Source organism: Aethalodelphis obliquidens, unplaced genomic scaffold (assembly GCF_003676395.1).
Source record: "Aethalodelphis obliquidens isolate GAN/ISIS:26980383/991018 unplaced genomic scaffold, ASM367639v1 scaffold66, whole genome shotgun sequence".
Taxonomy (NCBI): domain Eukaryota; kingdom Metazoa; phylum Chordata; class Mammalia; order Artiodactyla; family Delphinidae; genus Aethalodelphis; species Aethalodelphis obliquidens.
The window spans coordinates 9,526,159-9,549,496 of record NW_020838010.1 but is presented as its reverse complement, the minus strand read 5'-3'; the positions used below and the strand labels follow the sequence as shown (position 1 = coordinate 9,549,496).

General features: G+C 39.2%; 1 protein-coding gene across 1 annotated transcript in view; it reads right to left on the bottom strand.

Annotated features, from left to right (window-relative positions):
• LOC113610979 (dedicator of cytokinesis protein 11) overlaps nucleotides 1-23,006 on the bottom strand; it is a gene marked incomplete at its 5' end in the record, with an annotated part of 42,448 nt that extends 19,442 nt beyond the window's left edge. The window contains 6 exons of the mRNA XM_027089538.1: nucleotides 1,518-1,640; nucleotides 9,337-9,443; nucleotides 17,801-17,858; nucleotides 17,946-18,161; nucleotides 20,452-20,565; nucleotides 22,782-23,006. Of these exons, the coding sequence (XP_026945339.1) occupies nucleotides 1,518-1,640; nucleotides 9,337-9,443; nucleotides 17,801-17,858; nucleotides 17,946-18,161; nucleotides 20,452-20,565; nucleotides 22,782-23,006 (843 nt within the window). The remainder of the gene's footprint in view (nucleotides 1-1,517; nucleotides 1,641-9,336; nucleotides 9,444-17,800; nucleotides 17,859-17,945; nucleotides 18,162-20,451; nucleotides 20,566-22,781) is intronic.
• Between the last annotated feature and the right edge of the window lie 332 nt (nucleotides 23,007-23,338).

Here is a 23,338-nt window from a genome sequence, read left to right as displayed (position 1 = left end):
GACATTCTTTGTCTAAAATTCTTCCTATATTATTTTCTGCAGTTGAGCTCAATTTGAGGGAAGTTTTCCTTACCTTTATGGCTGCCACCTCTGACACTTTTCAGCCCATCCCATAAAGATACACTGAAAAATTACTTCATCTCATGCAGAACACTAAGGGATCTATACAGACCCTTGCACCCCTACAAGGGAATAGGAGTAGTTCCCCTATAGAACATGTTGCTTCCTTTAATGTGTAGGGAAGATCTATTTTTCTTTTTTCCCTATTAGTCAATTGAGTAGCAAAATGTTCCCTGGTCTTCAACCTAAGAGTAAGAGAGTGGGTATTTTGAAACGTTTACAAAGGTTCTTAGGATGTAATGCTTTGAAAGAAAGCTCAATGCCAATTCTTGTCGTGTCTCATAGGCTATTCTTTGTCATCTGTATGACTTAGATTTAATTATTTAACTCTTGCTTTTTAATATAATCACTTGAACTCCGCTATGATTTTTCAGGCATGCCCCATACACACCAAAAGCACGGCAAAGAGAGAAAGATCCAGAACCTAGGAAGAAAAGGTGAGTTTGATCGGAGCCAGTTTGGAACAGAGATTAGAACACTACACAGATGATATTAAATGTATGTTTTCACTCTTGGAAACTTCTTCAACAATGAAAGACTACTTGCTATATTTAAGGATAAACTGCTTTGCTTTAAAAAAAAATGGCTTGAATCCTAAATCATCCCTTCCCAGCATAGTAAGGGTATAAAATTATGATATGGACTTAGAGACTTGAATATAAAAAATTCCTGGGCTTCCCTGGTGGCGCAGTGGTTGAGAGTCCGCCTGCCGATGCAGGGGACGCGGGTTCGTGCCCTGGTCCGGGAAGATCCCGCATGCCGCGGAGCAGCTGGGCCCGTGAGCCATGGCCGCTGAGCCTGTGCGTGCGGAGCCTGTGCTCCGCAACGGGAGAGGCCACAACAGTGAGAGGCCCGCGTACCGCAAAAAAAAAAAAAAAAAAAAAAAAAATTCCTGTTCAGTGCTGGTGGCAACAGCTGCTCATTATACTACTATTCTTTATTAACTACCCTTTATCCACAGCTTTATCTGGCAGACTAAATTGGAAAAACTCCTCACAATAGGGTTATTACTATTACTATTATCTCCCCTACTGTCATCTGCCAGCACCTTTAGTCTCACCGTCAAATTGCAAAGAATAGAATCATGCCTATCACTCTTCCTGGGCTACATGGAAATCCAACAGCTTTTTTTAGTGAAGGTTTAGTGAAGACAACATTGATTGTTTTCTGCCATGAGTGGAGGAGGAGAGATTGCTAGATAAAAATGTTTTGCGAACCACTGGTATAATGTAAATTTCAATTTATATCAAATGTTTGGTCCTTAATTTCATTTGGAAAATTTATGTGAATACGAGGTAGGATTGTAATTTTAGGGCCTCCTAGCATTTTTTAAGGATAGTAACTTAAGACCAAAATAAAACATATAGGCCACTGATGCAAATGTTTAAATTACCTACCTCGAATTCTCGACGTTTCTCATAAATTGGAATGATCAACTTGGAAATTTCAGAAATTACTTCATAACGTTCTGCTTTCCATAAGCCATCCACACATTGTTCTAGCAACTCCAGCAAAACTTCCTGCATTGAGAGAAAAATGCAATCAGGAATTTGAGATAGTTTTAGAGCTCTGGGCAAATATATTTTGAACCATTTCAAGTTAATAGAGAATAGAATGTACTAAAGTTAATGAAATGCACAGAAGGAGTACAGTTGTGTGACTATATTTTTCTAAATCACATACTTGAAGTATTTGAAATTGAAACCATTCTTAAAAGTATGAAATTAATATTGACAATAGTAAACTACTATTTACTTTGTTTATCACATAATAAAGATGTTAACTGTACTTACAAATGGTAACACACTGAGAAGAAGTATTTTTAAAAGGGGATACATTGTTCCAAACTGAGGATGTTTAAATGTCTAACAGTCTATAAATGTCCACTAAGTCTATAAATGTCCATTATTTTTCCTTTATATTGAAATTATATTTAAACACAATTAATAGAGTCTTAAGATAATTTGGCAGTTTTCAAGCTGTTGCATCAGTGACAAAGGTGTTTATTAAAATGATGTGATTTTGGTCAACAGTGCTTCCTTCCTCACTGTTGGTTCTAAAATGAGTGGGAATGACAGTATAATACCACCTCAAGATAGAGATCTCTGACCTTGCTATAATAACAGCCGCTATAAAACAACCATCGTGTCATGTTCTCAACAATAAAAAGATGAAGCCAATTACTCATGTTATCCGTAAGTCTTAACAGTTTGTTTCTATCTTAAAGAGATGAACTTCAGACCTATAAAACTGACTGCTAAAACGGCTCTTCCTGTATGTCCTCTAGACAATTTTGAATTCCTCTTCTTCCTAAACTAGCTCTTTCACTTGTGTTTCCTACCTAGCCAGGGGTCACACCCTATAAACTCTTAGCTAGAAAACTAAGGGCAGTTTTGACTTTACCCTTTGTTATGGGTTGAACTGTGCCCCTCAAAAAGATAAGTTGAAGCCCTAACTCCCAGTACCTCAGAATGTGACCTTATTTGGAACTAGGGTCATTGCAGATATGATTAGTGGAGGTGAAGTCATACTGGAGTAGGGTGAGCCCTTACTCCAATATGACAGAGATATGCAGGGAGAACACCATGTGACTACAGAGGCAGAGACTGGAGTAACGGAGCCACGAGCCAGGGAACGCCAAAGATCGACAGCTACCGCCAGAAGCTAGGAAGAGGCAAGGAAGGCTTCTACCCAGAGTCTCAGAGGGCACATGGCCCTGCTGACACCTTGATTTCAGACTTCTGGACTCTAGAACTGTGAGACAATAAAATTCTGTTGTTTTAAACCATCCAGTTTCTGTACCTCGTTATGGCAACCCTAGGAAACTAATACACTCTCTTTCTTTACTTATCCTCTAATCAGTCCATCACCAAGTTCTGCCAGTTTTACTTCCTAAATATTTCTCAAGTCTGACCCTTCTTCTCCATTTCTGCTCTCATTGCTAAGGTTCAAGACCTCATTATTGTTTTCTAACTGATCTTCCAGCCTTGGCACTTTCAAATCTATCCTCCACAAATCTGCCATAGGGTTCTGATTAAAATGCAAACCAGACCACATCCTTCTTCCCTTCTTAAAATCTCATGATGGCTCCCATCATTCGCAGAACTAAGGACAAGCTCTTTCATTTGGCACACAAGCCTTGCAGTGATCTGGCTGATACTTTTATAATATCATCACGCATCATGCTCAGCCTGGTACTTGATGCTTAAGCAACGATGAGCTACTGGTAGTTCCTCTGAAGCACCATGGTGTTGCCTTAACTTTGTGCCTTTGTCCATTCTGTACCCTCTTGTCCTTTAATCCCTTTCACTTAGTTAACCCTTTAAGAAAGCTTAGGTATCACCTCTGCCAGGATTCTTCTCCTGATTAACAAAGAGTAGCAAGACACAAGACACCTTTTTTTCTTACTCTGATAATTCATTGGGTGGACATTTATCACTATACTTGTCTGTTATCTATGTATCTGACTTTCCAAATAGGCTGTGACTCTTCAAGAGTAGGGACAATGTATTATATTGGTTTCTTCAGTCACTAGTATGGCGGCAGTACATAGTAGATGTTCATTAAACGCTGCTACTTGAAAAAATAATCTATATATTAACATTTAATAGCCAAATTAAAATTTCTATCAACAGTGGGAAGGAGGAACTTTGGGGGAGTTAAGAATCTATTACAAACTAGTAATGTTTGTCCCAGGGATGTAAAGTTGGTTTACAATTAGGAATAAATCCAGTGTAAACAGAATGAACCATGTAAACGGAACAAAAGAGAAAAATGTGATCTCAAGCAATAGATGCAGAAAAAGCATTTGAAAAAACTCAACACCGCTTCATGATGTTAGAAAAGAATCCCCAGGAAACAGGGAATAGAAGAGACCTTTCTCAATCTGATAAAGAGCATCTACTAAAACCCCAAAACCTATAGGCTGAACACTCTTCTCCTAAATTTGGGAACAAGTCAAGAATGTCTGCTCTTACCACTTCTATTCAACATTATGCTGAAGGTCCTAGCCAGTGTAATAAGGCGAGACAGAGACAGAGACAGAGACAGAGAGAGAGAGAGAGAGAGAGAGAGAGCACAGAGATTTGCAAATGTAAAACTGTCTTTCTGTGCAGATGACATGATTGTGTATGTAGAAAACCCTAAGGAATATACAAACTACTAAAACTAAAAAGCAGATTTAGCAAGGTTACAGATTATAAGATCAACACACAAAATCACTGTATTTCTATATACTAGCAACAACAAATTGAAAACTAAGATTAAAAAATCAAGCAATACTATTTCCAGTAGCATCAGAACATCCATTATCTAACAATATATACCCAGGAAAAGACTTCTACCCTGAAAGATCACAAAATATTGCTGGGAGAAATTAAAGACAAACTAAATAAGACCTGACTGAAAGACTCAGTATTGTTAAGCTCTCCATTCTCCATATAGTGATATATAAATGTCACAAAATCTCTACAAAGCTTCCAGCAGGCTATTTTGAGGAAACAGAAAAAATGATTCGAAATTCTGCATGGAAATTCAAAGGATACAGAAGAGCCAAAATGACTTTGAAAAAGAATACAGTTGGAGGGCTAACACTACCCGATTCCAAGACTTATAAAGTTATAGTAATCAAGACAGTGTGATATTGGTATCAAGATGGACAAATAGATCAGTGGAACAAAACAGAGTCTAGAAATAGACCACAGACATATAAAGAACTGAAATTTGACTAAGGCGCCAAAGCAATTCAGTGGGGGTAAAAGTTTTATTTTTCCCCAAATGGTGTGGACCATGTGAAATAACTGTTTAGAAAAAAATGAACCTTGGGACTTCCCTGGTGGCTCAGTGGTTAAGAATCCGCCAGCCAATGCAGGGGACACGGGTTCGATCCCTGGTCCGGGAAGATCCCACATGCCGCGGAGCAACTAAGCCCGTGTGCCACAACTACTGAGCCTGTGCTCTAGAGCCCACAAGCCACAACTACTGAGCCCGTGTGCCACAACTACTGAAGCCCACGTGCCTAGAGCCCATGCTCCGCAACAAGAGAAGCCACCGCAGTGAGAAGCCTGCACACTCCAACGAAGAGTAGTCCCTGCTCGCTGCAACCTAGAGAAAGCCAGCGCGCAGCAACAAAGACCCAACACAGCCAAAAATAAATTAATTAATTTAAGAAAAAAAGAAAAAAATGAACCTTGACCTCTATCTCATTCCATGCTCAAAAATGAATTCTAGATAGATTATCAGCCTAAACATAGAACTCAGAAACAAAGTTTATAGAAGAAAATATAAGGCAGTATCTTCAGTCTTGAGGTAAGAAAAGATTTCTCAGACCAAACACACAACGCAAAAACAAACGATCAAAAAAACGGTAAATTGAACTTCATCAAAACCAAAACTTTCTGCTCAATAAAAGACTCAATTAAGAAAATAAATAAAGACTGGTAAATAAATCTGCAGCAAATATATTTGACAATGGACTTATATCCAGAATATAGAAAGAACTCCCCTAAGTCAACAACAAAAAAAATAATGCAATTTCTAAAAATGGGCAAAAGACTTGAACAAACATTCCACAAAAGAAGATATATGAAAGACAAAGGAGCACATAAAAAGTGCTCAACACCATTAGTCATTAGGGAAATACAAGTGAAAAACACAGTGAGGTACCAATTCATGTCTAACAGAATGGTAAAAATATAAAAAAAGATTAGCAACATCAAATGCTGGTGAGGAAGTGAAGCAGCTGAAACTCTTATTCATTGCTGGCAGGAATATAAAATGGTCCAACCACTTTGAAAAACTCTGGGTATTTTTTATGAAGTTAAATATGTAACTTCCCCAGGATCCAGCAGTTTCACTCCTAGGTATTTACCTAAGAAAAATGAAAGCATATGTCCACAAAAGGTCATAGATAAGAATGCTTAAAGCAGCCTTATATTCATAACAATCCCAAACTGGAAACAATCTAAAATCCATCAGCAGGAGAATGGATTTAAAAATCTTACATTGATATAATGGAATATTTAGCAATGAAAAAGAACTTCTGATATACTCAGCAATATGGGTGTATCTCAAAAACATTATGTTAAGCGAAAGTAGGCAGATACAGAAGGGTACATACTGAATGATTCCATTTTATGACACCAAAATATGGCAAAACTAATCTATAATGATAGAAATCAGAGAGTGGGGGTGGGGAGACTAACTGGAAATGGGCACAATGGAACTTTCTGGGGGAATGGACACGTTCTCTTTCTCGTTTCTGGTGGTAATTTATATGGGTGTGTACAACTGTGGAAATTCATCAAGCTGTCCACTTAAGATGTGTGAATTTTACTGTATGCTAATTATATCTTTAAAAACGATTGCAAATCAGAAGTCAGAAATGCAGTTTTCAAAACCAATTAAAGTATTATTGGTTTAACTAACCTATTTAAATAAGGCACTAAATGAACAACAATTTGTATTTTTCGTTTCAATAAAACTTGTAAATCGGTGGCGGTTATTTTCCATTGGCTAGAGCACGAGGAAGAAGCCCTATTACATAAACTGAAACGTAAAATGGCACTACGGAGAACGTGATTCTATCTGTATACATCAAATGAAAAGCATGTATAAATTATTACTGTAGAACACAAGAGTTCCAACAAATGTGTTTACATAAAAAACTGATTACAGTTCTTGACTAATAAGAAATATGACCACTCTCCTTGAGAGTATAAAAAAGGGTCAGGTGCAAGGCCATTTTTATGACTAAGTTGAAGCTGCTGTTTGGAAAAAAGGATGTAACTTCAGTTGTGTTAAAACATTTATCTCCCACAAACTCCCGTGAATCTTTCTGCTGCTAGCCCGCACAAACTGGGGGTCTTAGATGAAAATCACTGAAGTCTAACTAAAAACCCAAAAAGTGAATTAACTTACCCAAGGCTTCACAGTCAAGCAATGAAGTGGGATTAAAATTCAAGTATCTCGATTCTCTGTTATGATTAATTAATTCCACAAGGATGTTTTAAGTATCTACTCTTCTAGGTTCTGGAGGTAAAAGGAAACCTTACTATCAAGTTGGTCAGTGATAAAGTCTGACATTTATGTAGCACCTAATGACTTATAAAGAGCCTTCACATTTGTTGTGAAGTGACCAGGATAGTATTATCACCTTTATTTTATTGATGAGGAGAGAGACCCATATAGAAGTAGCAGGTAAAGCTTCTAGGCATATATCATTTTAGCTAAATGAACTAGAGCTACCTTGAGATTGCTTATATTTTCTAAAAAACAGGACTTCCCTGGTGGCGCAGTGGTTAAGAATCCACCTGCCAATGCAGGGGACACGGGTTCGAGCCCTGGTCCGGGAAGATCCCACATAACGCAGAGCAACTAAGCCCGTGCGCCACAACTACTGAGCCTGCGCTCTAGAGCCCGCGAGCCACAACTACTGAGCCTGCGTGCCACGACTACTGAAGCTTGCACGCCTAGAGCCCGTGCTCTGCAACAAGAGAAGCCGCTGCAATGAGAAGCCTGCACACTCCAAGGAAGAGTAGCCCCCACTTGCTGCAACTAGAGAAACCCCACACGCAGCAAAGAAGACCCAAAGCAGCCAAAAATAAATAAATTTTAAAAATTAAAATATTTTAAAAAACAAATCATAAAGTATAAAACATGTCTCTGCCACTTTAACCTGGCTGCTTCTTATGTTTCTTAATATAATGTTAAAAAAATTTATTTCTGTGGGGTTGCAACCCCTTAAATCTCTCCACTTTTGTTGTTTCTTTCTTTCTTTGGTCTTCACGTTCCTTAATTGTAAACATCAATGTGCTTCAGTCCTTGGTTCTCTGGTCTTCGCTTGCTGTATTATCTCCCATCGTCAGTGTGCTTTGGTTCTCACACAGCTACGACTTCCAGATGTGGCTCTCCAACCCTGATCTCTCTCTTTAGATTCAGTTCTGACTTTCTAATGGCCTGATGTTATTTCCATTTCAATAACCTTCTACTCCAAATTCAACACCCATCAAAAACTGATTTCATCATCTTCCCTGTAAAATCATCCATCCATCATTTTTCTATAATATCCAAACCTGAAATCTTAGCACTACCTTTGACTCTTCTCCCCCAGCCAGCAAGTCTTCCTCTTTTCTTCACAGTGTTTCCTGAACCTGTCACTACCTGGGTTTAGACCTGGCTGCTTCACATCTGGACTCTTAGGGCAGCCCGCCCTCCAGATTCTGCCTCCAGCCCCTATCCATCTACCTCTAATACATTTCCCACATAACCGCCAAATTAACCTTTCCTCTTCCTTGCTTTCATCTTGTCATTATCCTGCTCAAAAACCTTTGACAGCAACTCAACATTCTAATCAATGAAGTCCAGACATTCAAAGTTTCCCAAAACCTGACCTCAACTACTACTCTTCTCTATGTGAACCCAATGGCTTAGCCAAAATGATCCATTCACCGTGCCCCCAAACATACCTTATACTTTCCCACCTCTTAACTTTTGTCCCCATTATCCTCCCTCTGCTAAAATGCCTTCAGGGTGTCTTCACGCTTCAAACCTCTCTCTAAGCCTAACTGTCCTCTGTTCTACCTCAGCTCAAAGGCATCTCTCACCTTCAACTCTGCATGGAACATACTGTCTGTATTATTCAAATGGCACTGTCTTGCTTTTCTCCATTTCGAGCAGGTGGATTATCTCTTTAGGTAGACGTAAGGTCAGGGATCAGCCATATCTAATTATTTTATAGCTTCTGTATCACCAAGTCCAAAGCCTTGCTCATAAGTCAGTGCTCAACAAATATTTGTTGAGTGATTGACAACCGAAGCTGTTTGCTACTCATATGAAGCTTGGAGCAGAAATTTTCCATCTTTAAAATGCTTGTAAGCATCCTCTCCTTAGCTGTTACATCGTTAGCTATATTTTTTACGGAGATTTCTCCAAAGTATGTTGACGGTGATCTGGTTACTGGGAAGGTGATCTGAGGAAGATACATGGTACATTTCTAAAACCAGACAATAAGAACAGTTCCAGAGATAGGGCTCCACATTCCACACAGGGACATCTTTTCCCTGGGCAGTTTTAATGCTTACAGTTCATCAACCCTTCATTACCTTCCAAATTAAGTTAGCTGTCATAATTTTTTTTTAGCTGTAATAATTTTTTAATGTAAATAAATTTTAAGAAGTTAAATTTATATAACTGGCAAGGCAGGCCTTGGAGTCTTACTTCACTATAATGGACGTCCATCATTCCAGCATCTTCTTTCATTGCTCCTTCTTCATCTATATTGGGAGTAATTTTCTTGAAGGCTGAACATCCACTAGGGAATAACTCTGTGTGAATAAAAACCAGTGAAGTAAATTTATTTTTAAAAAGTGTTTTGTAAATAACAGATAGCCTTACAGGGATTAGTTACCCTTAAAAACAAACACATATTTTTGTGAGGATCAAAGTCATACGTGCAATTTTCAGTTACAAAAAAAGAATTTTACAAATTATTTCTACCTACTATACATCCTACCAGTCTTTTTACCAAATGGTGAGCTCAAGTTACTTACAAATAAGTTTCATTCTCTGACTATGCATCATCTTCAATGGCTACTATAGTAAATGTTTTCCTAATGTGATCTAAAAATTGTTATTAACACTTTGATCCTGTGTACGTTTATGGTCTGTCACCTAAACAAAGAGAGCATGTACTTTTCAGGTAAACATCGAATGAGCTTTTGTAGTCATCTCTAGCTCCTCACTTCACTGGAGAATTGGAAAAGTGGGTTGTTAGCCTAGCCTAGGACTTGTAAAGAGAGGCAAGAAATAAAACAGATGCCAGGGATGAAGCATCCTTAGAGAAACAGGATAGGGCGCTGGGAGAACCAGAGCTTTTGGAGTTAGACAGACCCAGCTCGATCATTAATTGTGTGATTTCAGACATGTTTATCTCTCTAGGACTGTAAAAAGTTCCATCATCTGTAAAATAGAAACAGCAGCTACCTTATAAGAATTCAATGAAATGTAAAGTGTTTAGAACAGAACCTAACATATAACAAGTGTGCAATGAATTATTATTACCAAACAAAGCTACCAATAAATAAACTAGCTTTCTCAAGATACAATAATTGCTAGCAGCTCGTATAGTAAGTGACTGCAGCTGGACCCCTGGGAAGTAGGAAGTGAGCTCAAGCTGAGAACAGCTGCTGTAGGATTGTGGACCAAATTGTTACTGTCAAGCAAGAGTATGGGTATAGAAGGCCACGTGGTTGCCCTGCAGACTCTGGACATAGGAACATGTCCAAACACTACTGCTCTGGCTGCGTTTACCCCTAAGGCGCTGTCATTTTATAGTTAAGGAAATTTTGGCTTCCTTATAACTGAATCTGCTAGGCAGTGGAAAATGGCTGGTCACAAAGGGGACAGCTTTTGCAATCTATTGTTCTACAACATCTCTAATAGTGATGCTCAGAAATGATGACCTACTCACGACTAAATATTTGGTAAGCTTCCTGCTGTTAGAGGTTGGGGAAGGAAGAAGGAAGGTTTAGGAAAGCCAAACCTCACATTGAGGAGATGTCTCAGCATTCTGATGGAAAAAAGGGTCATGTATCACGGCTTGGATTTTGACAACTCTTCTCGTCTAAGTGAATGCTAACTAGACATACATCTTCTGGTAAGACGCTTGAGAGAAAATGAGGTATCAAGTCAGCATCACACTTCTATGAGACAGAGAGATGGGATTCTGGTAAGGGAAGATGGGGTTATTCTGAAGCACTTTTTCAAAAATGGAGAAACCCATAGGGAGTAGTCAGTGGATTTCTGTTAGAGAAAAAGGAGAGGCAGAAATGAAAATAAGATTTACTTTGACCCAATGGACTTTAGGGCCATTTTTGTTCAAAGGAATTAGGTAATAAAAGGCACTGAAGATAGAGCATGGCATGTTTCATTTCTGAGGATAAGCATGCCTAAAATGGTCTGTTATATAAACTGCTAGGGGAATTCTATTCAAAGGGCTGGATCACAACACGATAAGGAGAATGTAAATCAATTCATCACTTCCTTCTTCAACAGTCTTTCTATAAAAAAACAAATTCAGCTGAACTAACCATCATGCTCAGTGCTGTAAGTTGATTTATATTTGGGTTAATATTCCTTATCTTGTCGTGGACCAGTAAGAAACCATTCTCAGACTGGCACTTGCGTCCATGGGACACTCTGAGTAGCAGTGCATTAGGAGAACTTTTTGAAATTTAGGAGAAAATGTCCCACTTGATTACCTCTATGAAGTCAAGAGCTAGGCAGTTAAGGAAGAGGGCCCCAAAACTTGACTGAAGAGATAATGTCCTTAACAAAGAAAAGGGTCAATCCCTGAAGGCCTCAGGCAGCTAGGTCCACGACTGGGGGAAAAATCCTGTCTACACTGAGGATATTATTACTTTAAGTGATTCCCAAATCTAGGGTTTCTCTAGTAGGCCGTGATTTAGGGGAGGACAAAAAGGGGCACATGCCTATGCCTGAGATCAGATGAGACTAAAGCATCTTGGGAAAGAGTCTTCCAGGGTGTACCTTAAGTAGAAGGAGGGTAAATTATGGTTCTTCTTTTGGACTTCATTGTGTGTATCATCTGGTGTAAAGACCACTATTATGGATTTTCAGCGTCAGAGTCACTATTCTTGCTAAGTGTATTACCTTGAGTCCTATGCCTGATGACGTCATCTCTAGCTAGAAAAGCCTATATATCCCTTTGTTTGCTTAAGTTATCAACACCCACCAAACTATCCAATGATAAGAGGACTCTTTTGCTTGTTAGGGTCTTTAAAATGCTTAGGGAAAATTCTGATTCCCTTTAGTCTTGTTTAGTTTAGTCTTGTTTCAGATGAAACAAGTTGCTGAATCTAGGCCAGTGTATATGTCCCAACAGAGGAAGGTACGTGTGAGGGCTCTCCCGCAGCCCTCTGTAGCATTCTATAACATGGTCTTGGAGGCTCTGCTTTGAATGTTTCTGGTATGTGACCTGGATTCCTGATTTTGCCCTTCATAGCTGTAGCTTCTGTATTCCTGATTGCTGTCCAAGGGAAAGCAAGATGCAAACTGTCCAAGTAGAGACCACTACACCTCGAAAACAAATTCTCCCATGAAAAAAGCAGGGAGGAGTTTCGACGATGGGAAAGCAGTTCAACCCTTGATAAAATAAGACTGCTGGTCAGAAGAGGGATAGGAGGTAAAAGCGGAGGGCAAAAAGGGAAAAAGCTGTGATTGGGAAGGAAGTGGGTAAAGAAAAAGCTTTGCAGAACTTAAGCTATCAGAACCTGGGTATAAAGACTTGGCGAAGGGAACATTATCCTATAAGGCATGAAAAGAACAGACTCTATGGGAAATGAAATTCCTCTTCCCGGGGTGCTGGAGGAGCTCTACAGGCCTGAAGCTTTGCTGAACCTCGGATGCTATGTGGTGGTGTAAGAATGCAGACTTGATTCTTGTCTTCCCTGGGGGAAAACAGTTGTGCACTCTCTCAGGAAGAGAAGAGGAAGAGGTACTTAAGTCTAGGCTCCAGAGAATGAGATCTAGAACATTTTGAGGTTTTCAGACAAAATAAAAATAAGGAAATTTAGATCTGTTCCTTATTACATATTTTTGGGAGTGGGAGTAACTAACACCTAGTATCACCACTTAGAGATAACTTAGGGAAAGGGAAGAGAATGATGACCCTTAAGATCTCTGGTACAAAGAGCAGGAACTCTGGCTGCCTGAAAGACGTCTGAGGGTGGCGGTGGGACAGGGAGAACTGCACACCTCCTCCCCCTTTCCCTTTCAGTTCAGGGCCTGAAAAATGAAAAAAAGGATCTAGAAATGGGCCCTCACTGGTGTTCTGTGGTCACCTCTGGAGGCCAGGGGCCCATTTCCTTGCTCGCTTAGGCAACCACCCAATGAGACAAACTATTTTTTTTTTCTTAAAAACTCTAAACAGGAAATCATGTGTCTCCAATGCATCAGCTACAGCATTTCATTCCATCCTGATGAAAAAAAAGCTTTATAATGACTTCAAGAGAAATGGCACAGGACTTTGAGAAAACAGAAAAATTCTGGCAATCGATACGTCAAAGATTTTGTCTTCATTAGCAAGGACACTTGATAGAAAACACAGGGCTCTACAACTGCTCAATTATTTTTGTTAAATAAGTGTGTCTTAAGTATAAATAAAACTTTTTTCTTCAGTCCTGCACTCAAACGTACTTCTATTTACTCTGTGAATATCCAGGTCTTATCTAGATCATGGATTTCTCAGACTGAATGACAGGTTAACAGATTAAGTTTTTAACTTCTGTTTTAACATCAGTGGTCCACCTGGGTATAACTATCACAGCTGCATCAGCTAATTAGCAAAATCAGGTGTTTTCGATCATTGGCACGATTGAAGCTAAGGGGGGAAGTCCTGAGGATTTTACTACTGCCACCATTTTAGAATACGATTTTCTAGTTTGAGTAGAATTTTCCAGGCTTAAAAATAGATGGCACCTATAAATAAATATGTAAACCTCTCCTATATTTAACATCATTATTTATTATTATTTTTTTTTGCGGTACGCGGGCCTGTCACGGTTGTGGCCTCTCCCGTCGCAGAGCACAGGCTCCAGACGTGCAGGCTCAGCGGCCATGGCTCACGGGCCCAGCCGCACCACGGCACGTGGGATCTTCCCGGACCGGGGCACGAACCCGCGTCCCCTGCATCGGCAGGCGGACTCCCAACTACTGCGCCACCAGGGAAGCCCTTTAACATTATTTTTTGTTTAAAATGCAAAACATCATTTTTTTCCTACTCAGAGAAGGGCTCTTTGATTTCTGTGAAGGATAAATTCTAAAAAAAACCTTGAAGGTATTATGAAATAAATACTTAAATGACTAGTTAAAAGCACTGTTTCCACTTGTTGAAACATGTCACATTGTTTGATGTTCAGGCTAGCTGCCTCAAGCTAATGTCCAAAAAAACCCCACAGCAATATTTAAGTTGCTGTTTTCTCCAGTACTATAGTTATAATTCTAAAGCTTAAGAACTGATAATGGAGATTAATAATTCTTGATTTTTGCTTAGTTCTAAGGTCTTTGCACTTGTGAAAAAAATTCTAAGGAAGTACTTTAATACATTTAACTATTTTCAATATATAAAGGGTTTATACTCAGTAGACAAAAAACTCTTATTTCAGATTTCTACTACTGAAAAAGATGAGATTATATTAACCTGATATACCTGAAAGACACACCTAAAACTTTATTTAGTACCATGTTTAGGGCTCTCATATTTGTTAGTTTTTTGCAACTGCAGGTGTGCAATTTCAATATGTGTTTTTACTGCAATTTCTCGGGCATACTGGTGATGTAGGAAAAAAACCCTCAAACAAGGCCTTCTTCTGATAATTAATCCCATTCTCCATGTTGAAACCACTATGTACTAAAAAGAGAATACTAGAGTATACCAATTTCAAAATATGGATTGTTCAAAAGAAATTCAGTATCAAACAGAAAGTGTTAAATTTAAAATGAATCTACATTTTAGTCATGCTATCTGGGAAGAAAGATACATAGTTAACTGTAGGAATTCTGGAATTAAAAAACAAAACAAAACATGGTAGTGTTCTCAGAGCCAAAACCGCAGCGATGTGACTCCCACAAGATGGTTTCATTCTGCCCAAATGTCATTCATTTGACTGCATTCAAGGAAATAGCTTGGCAATTGTGATAGATAGCGGGAGATTTCTTTGCAATGTCCATTGCCAATCAATTTTTAAACCTAACTCAACTGTTTTACTATTTAAGTACAACAGTCAACAATACTAATTTTGGAAAGGGAAGCTTTCAGGAAGATTCCTGAATTAGACTTGCTGGATCCTGAGCCCTTCAAGACCATGACTCCTTTTTGTGGCCCCCTTCCAACCCTGCAACCAGCCCCAGCTCTATTGAGACATAATTGATATCCCACACAGCGTAAGTTTAAGGTGTATGTGTTGATTCGATACATGTATATATTGTGAAATGATTACCACAGTAGTGTTTATCACCACACATAATTACCATTTTGGGGGGAGTGAGAGCATTTCAGATCTATACTCTTAGCAACTTTCAAGTATATACCACAGTACTGTTAACTATAATCACTATGTACATTAGATATCCAGAACTTACTCATCTTTTAAGTGGAAGTTTGTACCCTTTGACCAAAATTACCCCATTTCCGCTACCCCTGGCTACCACCATTCTACTTTCTTTTTCTACAAATTTGGCTTTCTAAGATTCCACGTGTAAGTGAGATCGTACACTATTTGTCTTTCTCTGACTTATTTCACTTAACATAATGCCCTCAAGCTCCATCCATTTTGTCACAAGTGGCAGGATTTCCTTCTTTCCATTGATTATATGTGCCATGTCTTCTTTATCCATTCATATAGATACATTTCATATGTTTTCATGTTATTAATAAGCATCCTTTCATTTCAGCTTGAAGAACTTTTTTCAGCATTTCTTGGAAGACAGGTCTAGTGGTGATGGACTCCCTCAGCTTTTGCCTGGGAAAGCCTTCATCTGTCCGTTTCTGAAGGACAACTTTGCTGGATGGAGTATTCTTGGTTGGCAGTTGTTGTTGTTTTTCTTTCAGCACTTTGAAAATCTCATCCCACTCTCTCCTGGCCTGTAAGGTTTCTGCTGATAGTATCCCATAGATCACATAGGCTTTCTTCACTCTTTTTCATTTTTCTTTTTTCTCCTCTGACTGGATAATTTCAAAAGTCCGGTCTTCTAATTCAGATTATTTCTTCTGCTTGATCCATTCTGTCGTTAATACTCTCTACTGCGGTTTTTTTCACTTCATTCATTGTATTCTTCAGCTCCAGAATATGTTTGGTCCTTTTTTGTGAGATTTCTATCTCTGTTTAACTTCTCATTTTGTTCGTGTATTTTCCTGATTTTGTTGAATTTTCTGTTTTATTGTGGCTCACTGAGCTTCCTTAGAAGAGCTATTTTGAATTCTTTATTAGATAAATTGCAGATCTCCATGTCTTTGAGTTTGGTTACTACGAGATTATTGTGATCCTTTGGTGGTGTCATGTTTCCTTCATTTCTCACGTTCCTTGAAGTCTTCCATTGCTATCTTCACATTTGAAGTAGCAGTTACCTCCAACCAACTTTACTGACTGATTTTAGGAGAGAACAACTTTCCATCTGTCCTCCTGGGGATTCTGAGGCTTTCACAGCCCTGCTATGGATACACCTGCTCCACGGTTCTCGCTCCCTCTTATGACAGAATTCTTAAGCGTGTATGTCTTTTCTCCATCATGCAATACACCAGGCCAGGTGCTAACAGCCTCCCATTTGATCTCCCAAGGGTGATTCTAAAGTTCAAGCTTATGGTCTCTCCCTGGCCCACCGATTCTGGCTGGTTTTCTGCACATGCTCACTAGCCATCTGCCTTCAGGAGCACGCACAGAGATCCAGCTACAGTATGTGGTTGAGGCGCGTGGAGCACCAGGGGTGCCTGTGGGCCAGCTGGGTGGGATCCACAGGCTAAATGTCTCCAGCAATTTGTTGGTGGGCTTTTTGATGGAGTCTGTGATGCGGTTAGTAGGATCTGTGTCCCTGTAATGCCCTCTAAGTCCGATCTGCTGCGCTCCCAGCCTCTTCCTGCCCCCCACTCATTCAGTTCATGACTCAGTACTCTCGATGGGGCAGGAGAGAAATGGGCCTCTTTGGCAACATCTGCACTGCTGGGAAAGGCAGTACCCACTCACATGCTCTCACTTTTCCCTGCAGAAGAAATCACGGTGAGAAAGTCTCTCTTGGCACTGAGCTGTGCCACCTTGGGGAAAGGGTGACACGAGTGAAATCAAACTGTTCCTCTTATCCTCTCCAGTGTATTCAAACTTGTACAAGTTTTGCTCCGACAGCACGCTGGAACTTCTCCACTGGACTTCTGGACTTCCCCCAAGGCTCCCTCATCTGTGGGTGATTATCTAAAGACAGTGTTCTCCAGGGGATCCCGGACTGCAGCTGAGAGGGGCTGGAGGCAGCTCATAGGCCACTGCAGGGTCCACAGACAGGACACAGATCTGTCTGCCTATTACCTGATGCATGGGTGGGTAAAATTCCTCCCAGGTCCCTTGGCATGTGGTGCTGGATCCCACAACTCCCACAAAGGCACTTACGTCCATGTAGGGATGCCAAATTGTTGTTGAGATGGGTATACAAACGAGGGACATCTTATAAGGCCATCTTGCTGATGTGCCAACTCCCTTTTAATACCAAGATATTGTTGCACTAAAGTGGCTGTAGAGATCTAATTTGTGGGCAGTTGTTGGTAAAGTTGAGGCAGATAGGGGAAAATAAGTGGTGTGTATTATCCAGGGCCTCTCATAAGCCCTGAGAATTTCATTTGTGGCAGTCTTCCAGGGAGACAGTCTTGGAGAATAAACATTGGGCATCAGGCCTGGCCCTGTACTATATAGCTTATTCTTGTACTCTTAATGAAAGCAGAAGGCAAATGAACAATCCCGTTTTCTTTTATAACAACTTCTGTTTAACAGTGAATAAGGCTACAGGTATAAACACATTTTTCAGAGCTCAATCGTATCACATTCACAGGTGCAAGCTACAAAGATAAAAATTCTTGTGCTAACTGAAGTCCTCCCCATCTCTAAGAACAGAAATGCCTTACTTTTTCGATGAAGAAACTCTGCAACCAAACCTGCTACATGGACATAACACATTGCTGCCTGAAAAAGGATGACAAAGAAAGAACTGTCAGATTGCGCTCCAGGGTTTTGCAGGGTTGTGTTTAGAACAAAGCCATAAGTAGTCACCTCTGAAAAGTCTCCATTTTTTATATGAATCTTTGCCATGCTATCAAGCCAGGTTTTCCTGAGCTCTGGGGTACTTGCATAGGACTTGGCTAAGCTATACTGGAGATCAATTAGCATTTCGGGGTCTTTCTCATGCTCCTTCATTTGAGCAGTGGCCATAAGAACAGTACGGATTCTCTTGGTCAAGTCTTTAACTTCTGTGGGAAAAGCAGTTGCCTAATATCAAAACAAACAAAAAAGACATGTTTATCAATATTACCAGTGCGCTCTAAGCCTAGGCATCCAATCCTGGGAATAACACACAACTTTAACCCCTTGTTAGAGATCTTGGTATTTGGTTCTTGGTTCTTGGCATGTAGCTTGCCTAAAGAGTTTTAAATTAATTCTTTAAAATATATCTCACTAGCTCAGGCTTCAAAAGCAATGAGTTTGAGGGCAGTATATTCAGAATACATAAAAGCACGGACTTCGGAGCCAGTCTACCTGGCTTTGAACCCCAGCTCCTCCACCGTGAATTCTACAGCTATGAGTGTAATCTATATTCACTTTTATTGTGTAATTTTAGTTACAACAGTAACTAAAAATTGACAGCTTACTATGCACCAGGCAGTGGCCTAGGTGCTTTACATGTTTTAAATTTTATAACAACCTTATGAATTAAGTACTATTATAATTCATTTTACCAATGGAAAACCGAGGTACACAGCAGTTAAGTAGTTTGGCCAAAGTCTTGCAGTTGGTAAGTGGTAGAGACAGGATTTACACCCAGGCAGTTTGGCTCCAAAGCTAGTGATCTTAGTCACTCTTCCATACCGACAAGCATACTTATCCCATCTACCAACTACCATATACACTAAGGTGAAAACCATACTGCAAAAATTTCCAATTATGCAAATAAGAGTTTATGAATCACAGAACACTCTGAAGAGTTTAAAGAGATCATTAACTTCTCTCAACGTGTCTGTACCCAAAAACACGAAGTTCGAGTTTCCTCTTTATCTTGGGCACTATTAAGGAAGTCCTATTGCTTCCTATTAACCCCACTGGAGTAATCACAATTATTTGTAGGATTCAGAGAAGATGAGTAAGGGACAGGTACAGGGCTTTGGGAGCCTTTCAATGTGAATATAACCAAATGTGGAGAAAATTATTTTTAAAAGTGCCTTCTTTAAAGATGACTTTTAAAAATAATTATATATGTAAAGTCTCTTCTTATACATTAATAGAGATTCCATTTACTGGGAGAAAGCTATACTTTGTTGTACTAGAGTTTATTGGTAATGACTTCCCTACCAGGATAAAACTAAGTCATTTCAGAAATGAGTCATGAAAAAGATTTCCTATCAAGGAGGGCTAAAACAGACCCCATTTACTTTGAAAAAGTTGCTAACCCAACTTTTACGTAACATGGAATTAAGGATGGTAAGAACTGGTAAAAATAAACTCTTAGGGTATAAGTAAAAAAATCCTAAATGACATAAGCTTTTTCTGTGCTCATGGGATTAGTTGAAGCATATACTGATCTCCCGAGGAACCAGCACTGGCTGAAAAGCAAACTTTCCCAGCCTGACAATGGCTGGCACTACTCAGTGTTTTTTTCAGTTTCAGCAACATTCCTATGGGAATATTTTTTGGTACAAAGATTCGACACATCCCAAACATTAAGTATGCTGTGACTGTGGGCTTTTTTTTTTTTCCCAGATTTTACACAAATTGTCAAATTATGCTGAAAGATGACTTTTCCCAAGAATGGGGATGATTCCTCGGGGAGGAAAAGTTCTCTACTGGCAAAGGATTCTTCTTCCCTTGTACGCATGCATCACTGAAGATCAGAACCTGCTCTCCATGCAACAAAACAAAAAATGAATTTTCACAATGTTATAGGTTTTAAGCATATAGCTTGGAAAGAGGAATGGTGGTCAGGGTCTTGGGTTTGGCCTCAGCCAGCTGGTGCCTAAGAATGACAGCCTTGGACTTGGATTTGCCAATAAGTATCTCTGGTAAGCCCCAGTTAACAGATGATTCTTTAAACTCAGAAAAGCATCAAATAAGGAATCCCTTCTGTGCCACTCCTTATCTGCTGGCAAAGGATCAGGCAGCTGTTAGCTACTCTAATAAGTGAGGTTTTGTGAAATTTCAAACTCAATGCTTAATTAACCAATCTTATAAATGGTAACAACTGTTAAGAAAGGACCCATTTCTTTTCTGAGCAAGTTTAAAAATCAAGCCCAGAAAAAAATTGGAATCCTATCATAACTATGTATACACAGTATAGCCATTGATCCATCCATTCAAATAATATTGAATATCCACTGTGTACCAGGCAGTGTTCTAGGTGCTAGAGGTGCAGTGGTGTACAAGACAAAGCTTTGACTTGTGAAGCTCACATTCTATAAACTCTACACTATATAAAAATTGTAAATCCAACACACAGTTTAACTTGAGGAGTGTAAGCTTCCCTGACAGTGAACGTAGTTCTAACTTTTTACTTGAAGTGAGAACATACCTTCATAGGTCTGTCACTATTTGCAAAATTACTGATAATGGATAAAGACTCCTGAAATCTCGATCCTCCGCTTAGTGCTACATCAGCTATCAGCTGGCTTACAGCAATGATAATCTGTGGGAAGAAGCAAACACCATTTTTTCAAATGTCTTTTGCACAAATGCTGCTTATTTTCATCATTGTACAAACCTATAAGCACTCATATGAAATTCTTCTTTTGAAGATCCTACATAGTTCCATCAAAATCTATTTTCTTCATACATGAGGGGTTTAAACTCTTCTGTTGAAACAGCAACTTCAGAGGTTCCTAATTACAAATTTTATTGGGACTTTTCTTGGTTAGATGTGAAAAACCTTCCAAACTCATGGCACAGCTAGATCTAAAACTGTTTTCATAATTAGTGAACTAATACAATGGTGGTCAGGTCTCTACTTTCAATATGCCTGCTACGTAGTAGCTATGGCAAAGTTGGGAATAAATGACCTTTTTCTTGATGGTTTCTCATTTCTTTTCACTAGTCTATTTCAGTGTGCTGGACTTCCAACTCCAGCGCCTCAGCTCCCTTCTTTGTTTCTGACTAGGGCCTATCTAGTTTAGATAGCAGTATATGTTATGGCATATACATTACATAACGATAGCAGTATCATATAACATAATGGTGCTTTTTAATTTCTCAGGCTCCTTTGGTTGAATGCTTAAATGATTCAGGCTAAGGTGTTAGTGGCTGGACGCTTTACCCCTGATCTGGAGAAGCAAGATACTGCAGGAGCTGAGTGCAGGCTCTTGAGTGAAACTGCCCTAGATTCAAATCTTGACTTTATCCATTATTCACTGAGTGGGTTTGAGAAAGTTAACTACCCCTCCTGTGCCTCACTTTCCTTATTTGCAATATGGGGATGATAACAATACCTACTTTATAGAGCTGTTATGAGGATTAAAGAGATCATAATCATAATACTACTACTTAACCACTTTATTGACCACTTAGAACCTGGTTCTAAGTCTGCACATTTATTAATTCATTTATATTTGAATAAAGGACTTGAGAAAAATTGATGTTTTAACCCAGAAGAATGGACCCTACTGGGGAATTTTCAGATACACCAGAACACTAATTGCAGAAATGTTTTGGGGGAAGATGGTACTCAAGTGACACCTCTATGAAAGCAAATATTAGACACCCTAACATATAATGCTGGCCCTAGTACCCAAAAGTAACTATATAGAAGATTTTTACAGGAAGCATATACTTCTATCAGATTTTCACATCACTGACGACGTTTCTAAAAAGCTGCTTATGGCTGTTTCCTCATTTATAACCCAGTCTCCAATAAACAACTGCAACGGGCCAGACCAAGGCAGTGAAGACAGAAATATGACCAAGCATTTCCCATATCATGAAGAGGGCTACTGCCAAGAAGTCCCAATTGTTGTTTAATTCAGAGAGTTGTTTCACCAGATAAGCTAAAAAACATGGAGACGCTGAAAAACTGCCACGTACTCAGTGTCTATTATGTGCCAGGCACCATACACACTTTATTTTTAACCCTCATGATAACCCTGCAAGGTGAAACATACTTGGCCTCATTTTACAGATGAGGCAAAGAGTTAAGACAAATTGAGTATCTTGCCTAGGGTCACATAAGTAAGTAAGTAGCCGAGTTATGATTTAAGCCCAGGTAGGTCCAATTCCAAAGTCCATGCTTTCTACTAAACCTTGAGACTTCTCTCATTTTTTTTTTACTAACTGGGCATGCTGGAACATGAAAAGTACAAGTGCTTTGTTTGTTACTTAATCATCTCGTTTAATCCTCACCACAACCTTACGAGGTAGGTAGGGATATTTACCACTATTTTACATATGAGGCAACTGAGGCACCGAGAGGCTAAGGAAGCCCTTGCTAAGGTCACAGTGTGTGATAGTCCTGGAATCTGGAATCTATGCTCTTAACACCTATGCTGTAGAGTAGTGCTGCCCAACAGAAATATGATCTGAGTCACATGTGTAATCTGAAATTGTCCAGTAGCCACATTAAAAAGACACAAGTGAATTTTAATTTATTTTACTTACCCCAATATATCCAGAATATCATTTCAACATACAGTCAATATAAAACAATTGAGATATTTTACTTCTTTGTACTTAGTCTTCAAAAGCCAATGTGTATTCTATATTTACAGGAGATCTGAATTCAGACTAGCTACATTTCAAGTGCTAAATGGCCACCTGTGGCTAATAGCTATTGTACTGGATTGGGTAGCTCTAGATCTTGACATAGAGGCTAAAGATTGAATAGAAGAAAGAAGAGGAGCTTTGGTTTTCACTGACCTGCAGATGTGTCCTCAAAAAGGTTTTCCTTTTGGTATACTCAAAGTTGTTTCTCATCAGAAGATACAAAAGTGCAGAGGCTTCATTCCTGGTTGAGCTAATCTTTGATGTGCAGCACTTTAAAACCTCATAGCAAAATGCAGCACACATGTTTACCCTTCCTTTGAAAAAGGCTGAGGGAAACTGAAGAACAGGAAAAACATAAGTAAGTATCTGAAAACCCAATCATAAAAGTCAATCAACTACCAAGTGCCTACTATATTCTCACCTACAACTATGCTGGGTGCTTTGAGGATACAAAATCAACGTAAGGCTAGGGCTCCGCTCTGGAGAACCCAAACTAGTTAAAAACATAAAGACCAGCATGTACTAATGACAGAACGATGCAAGTCAGTATACAAGTCTCTACAAAAATGTGAGGTACTGACTATAAGTGCTACGGATCTAAGAAAAGCTCATAATGGTCTGGAAAAGAAGATGAGTAGGTTCTCAGTAATATGTATTAAATTAATGAATGACTGAAATGATGAATGATTGATGGGTCTCAATTTGGGCCT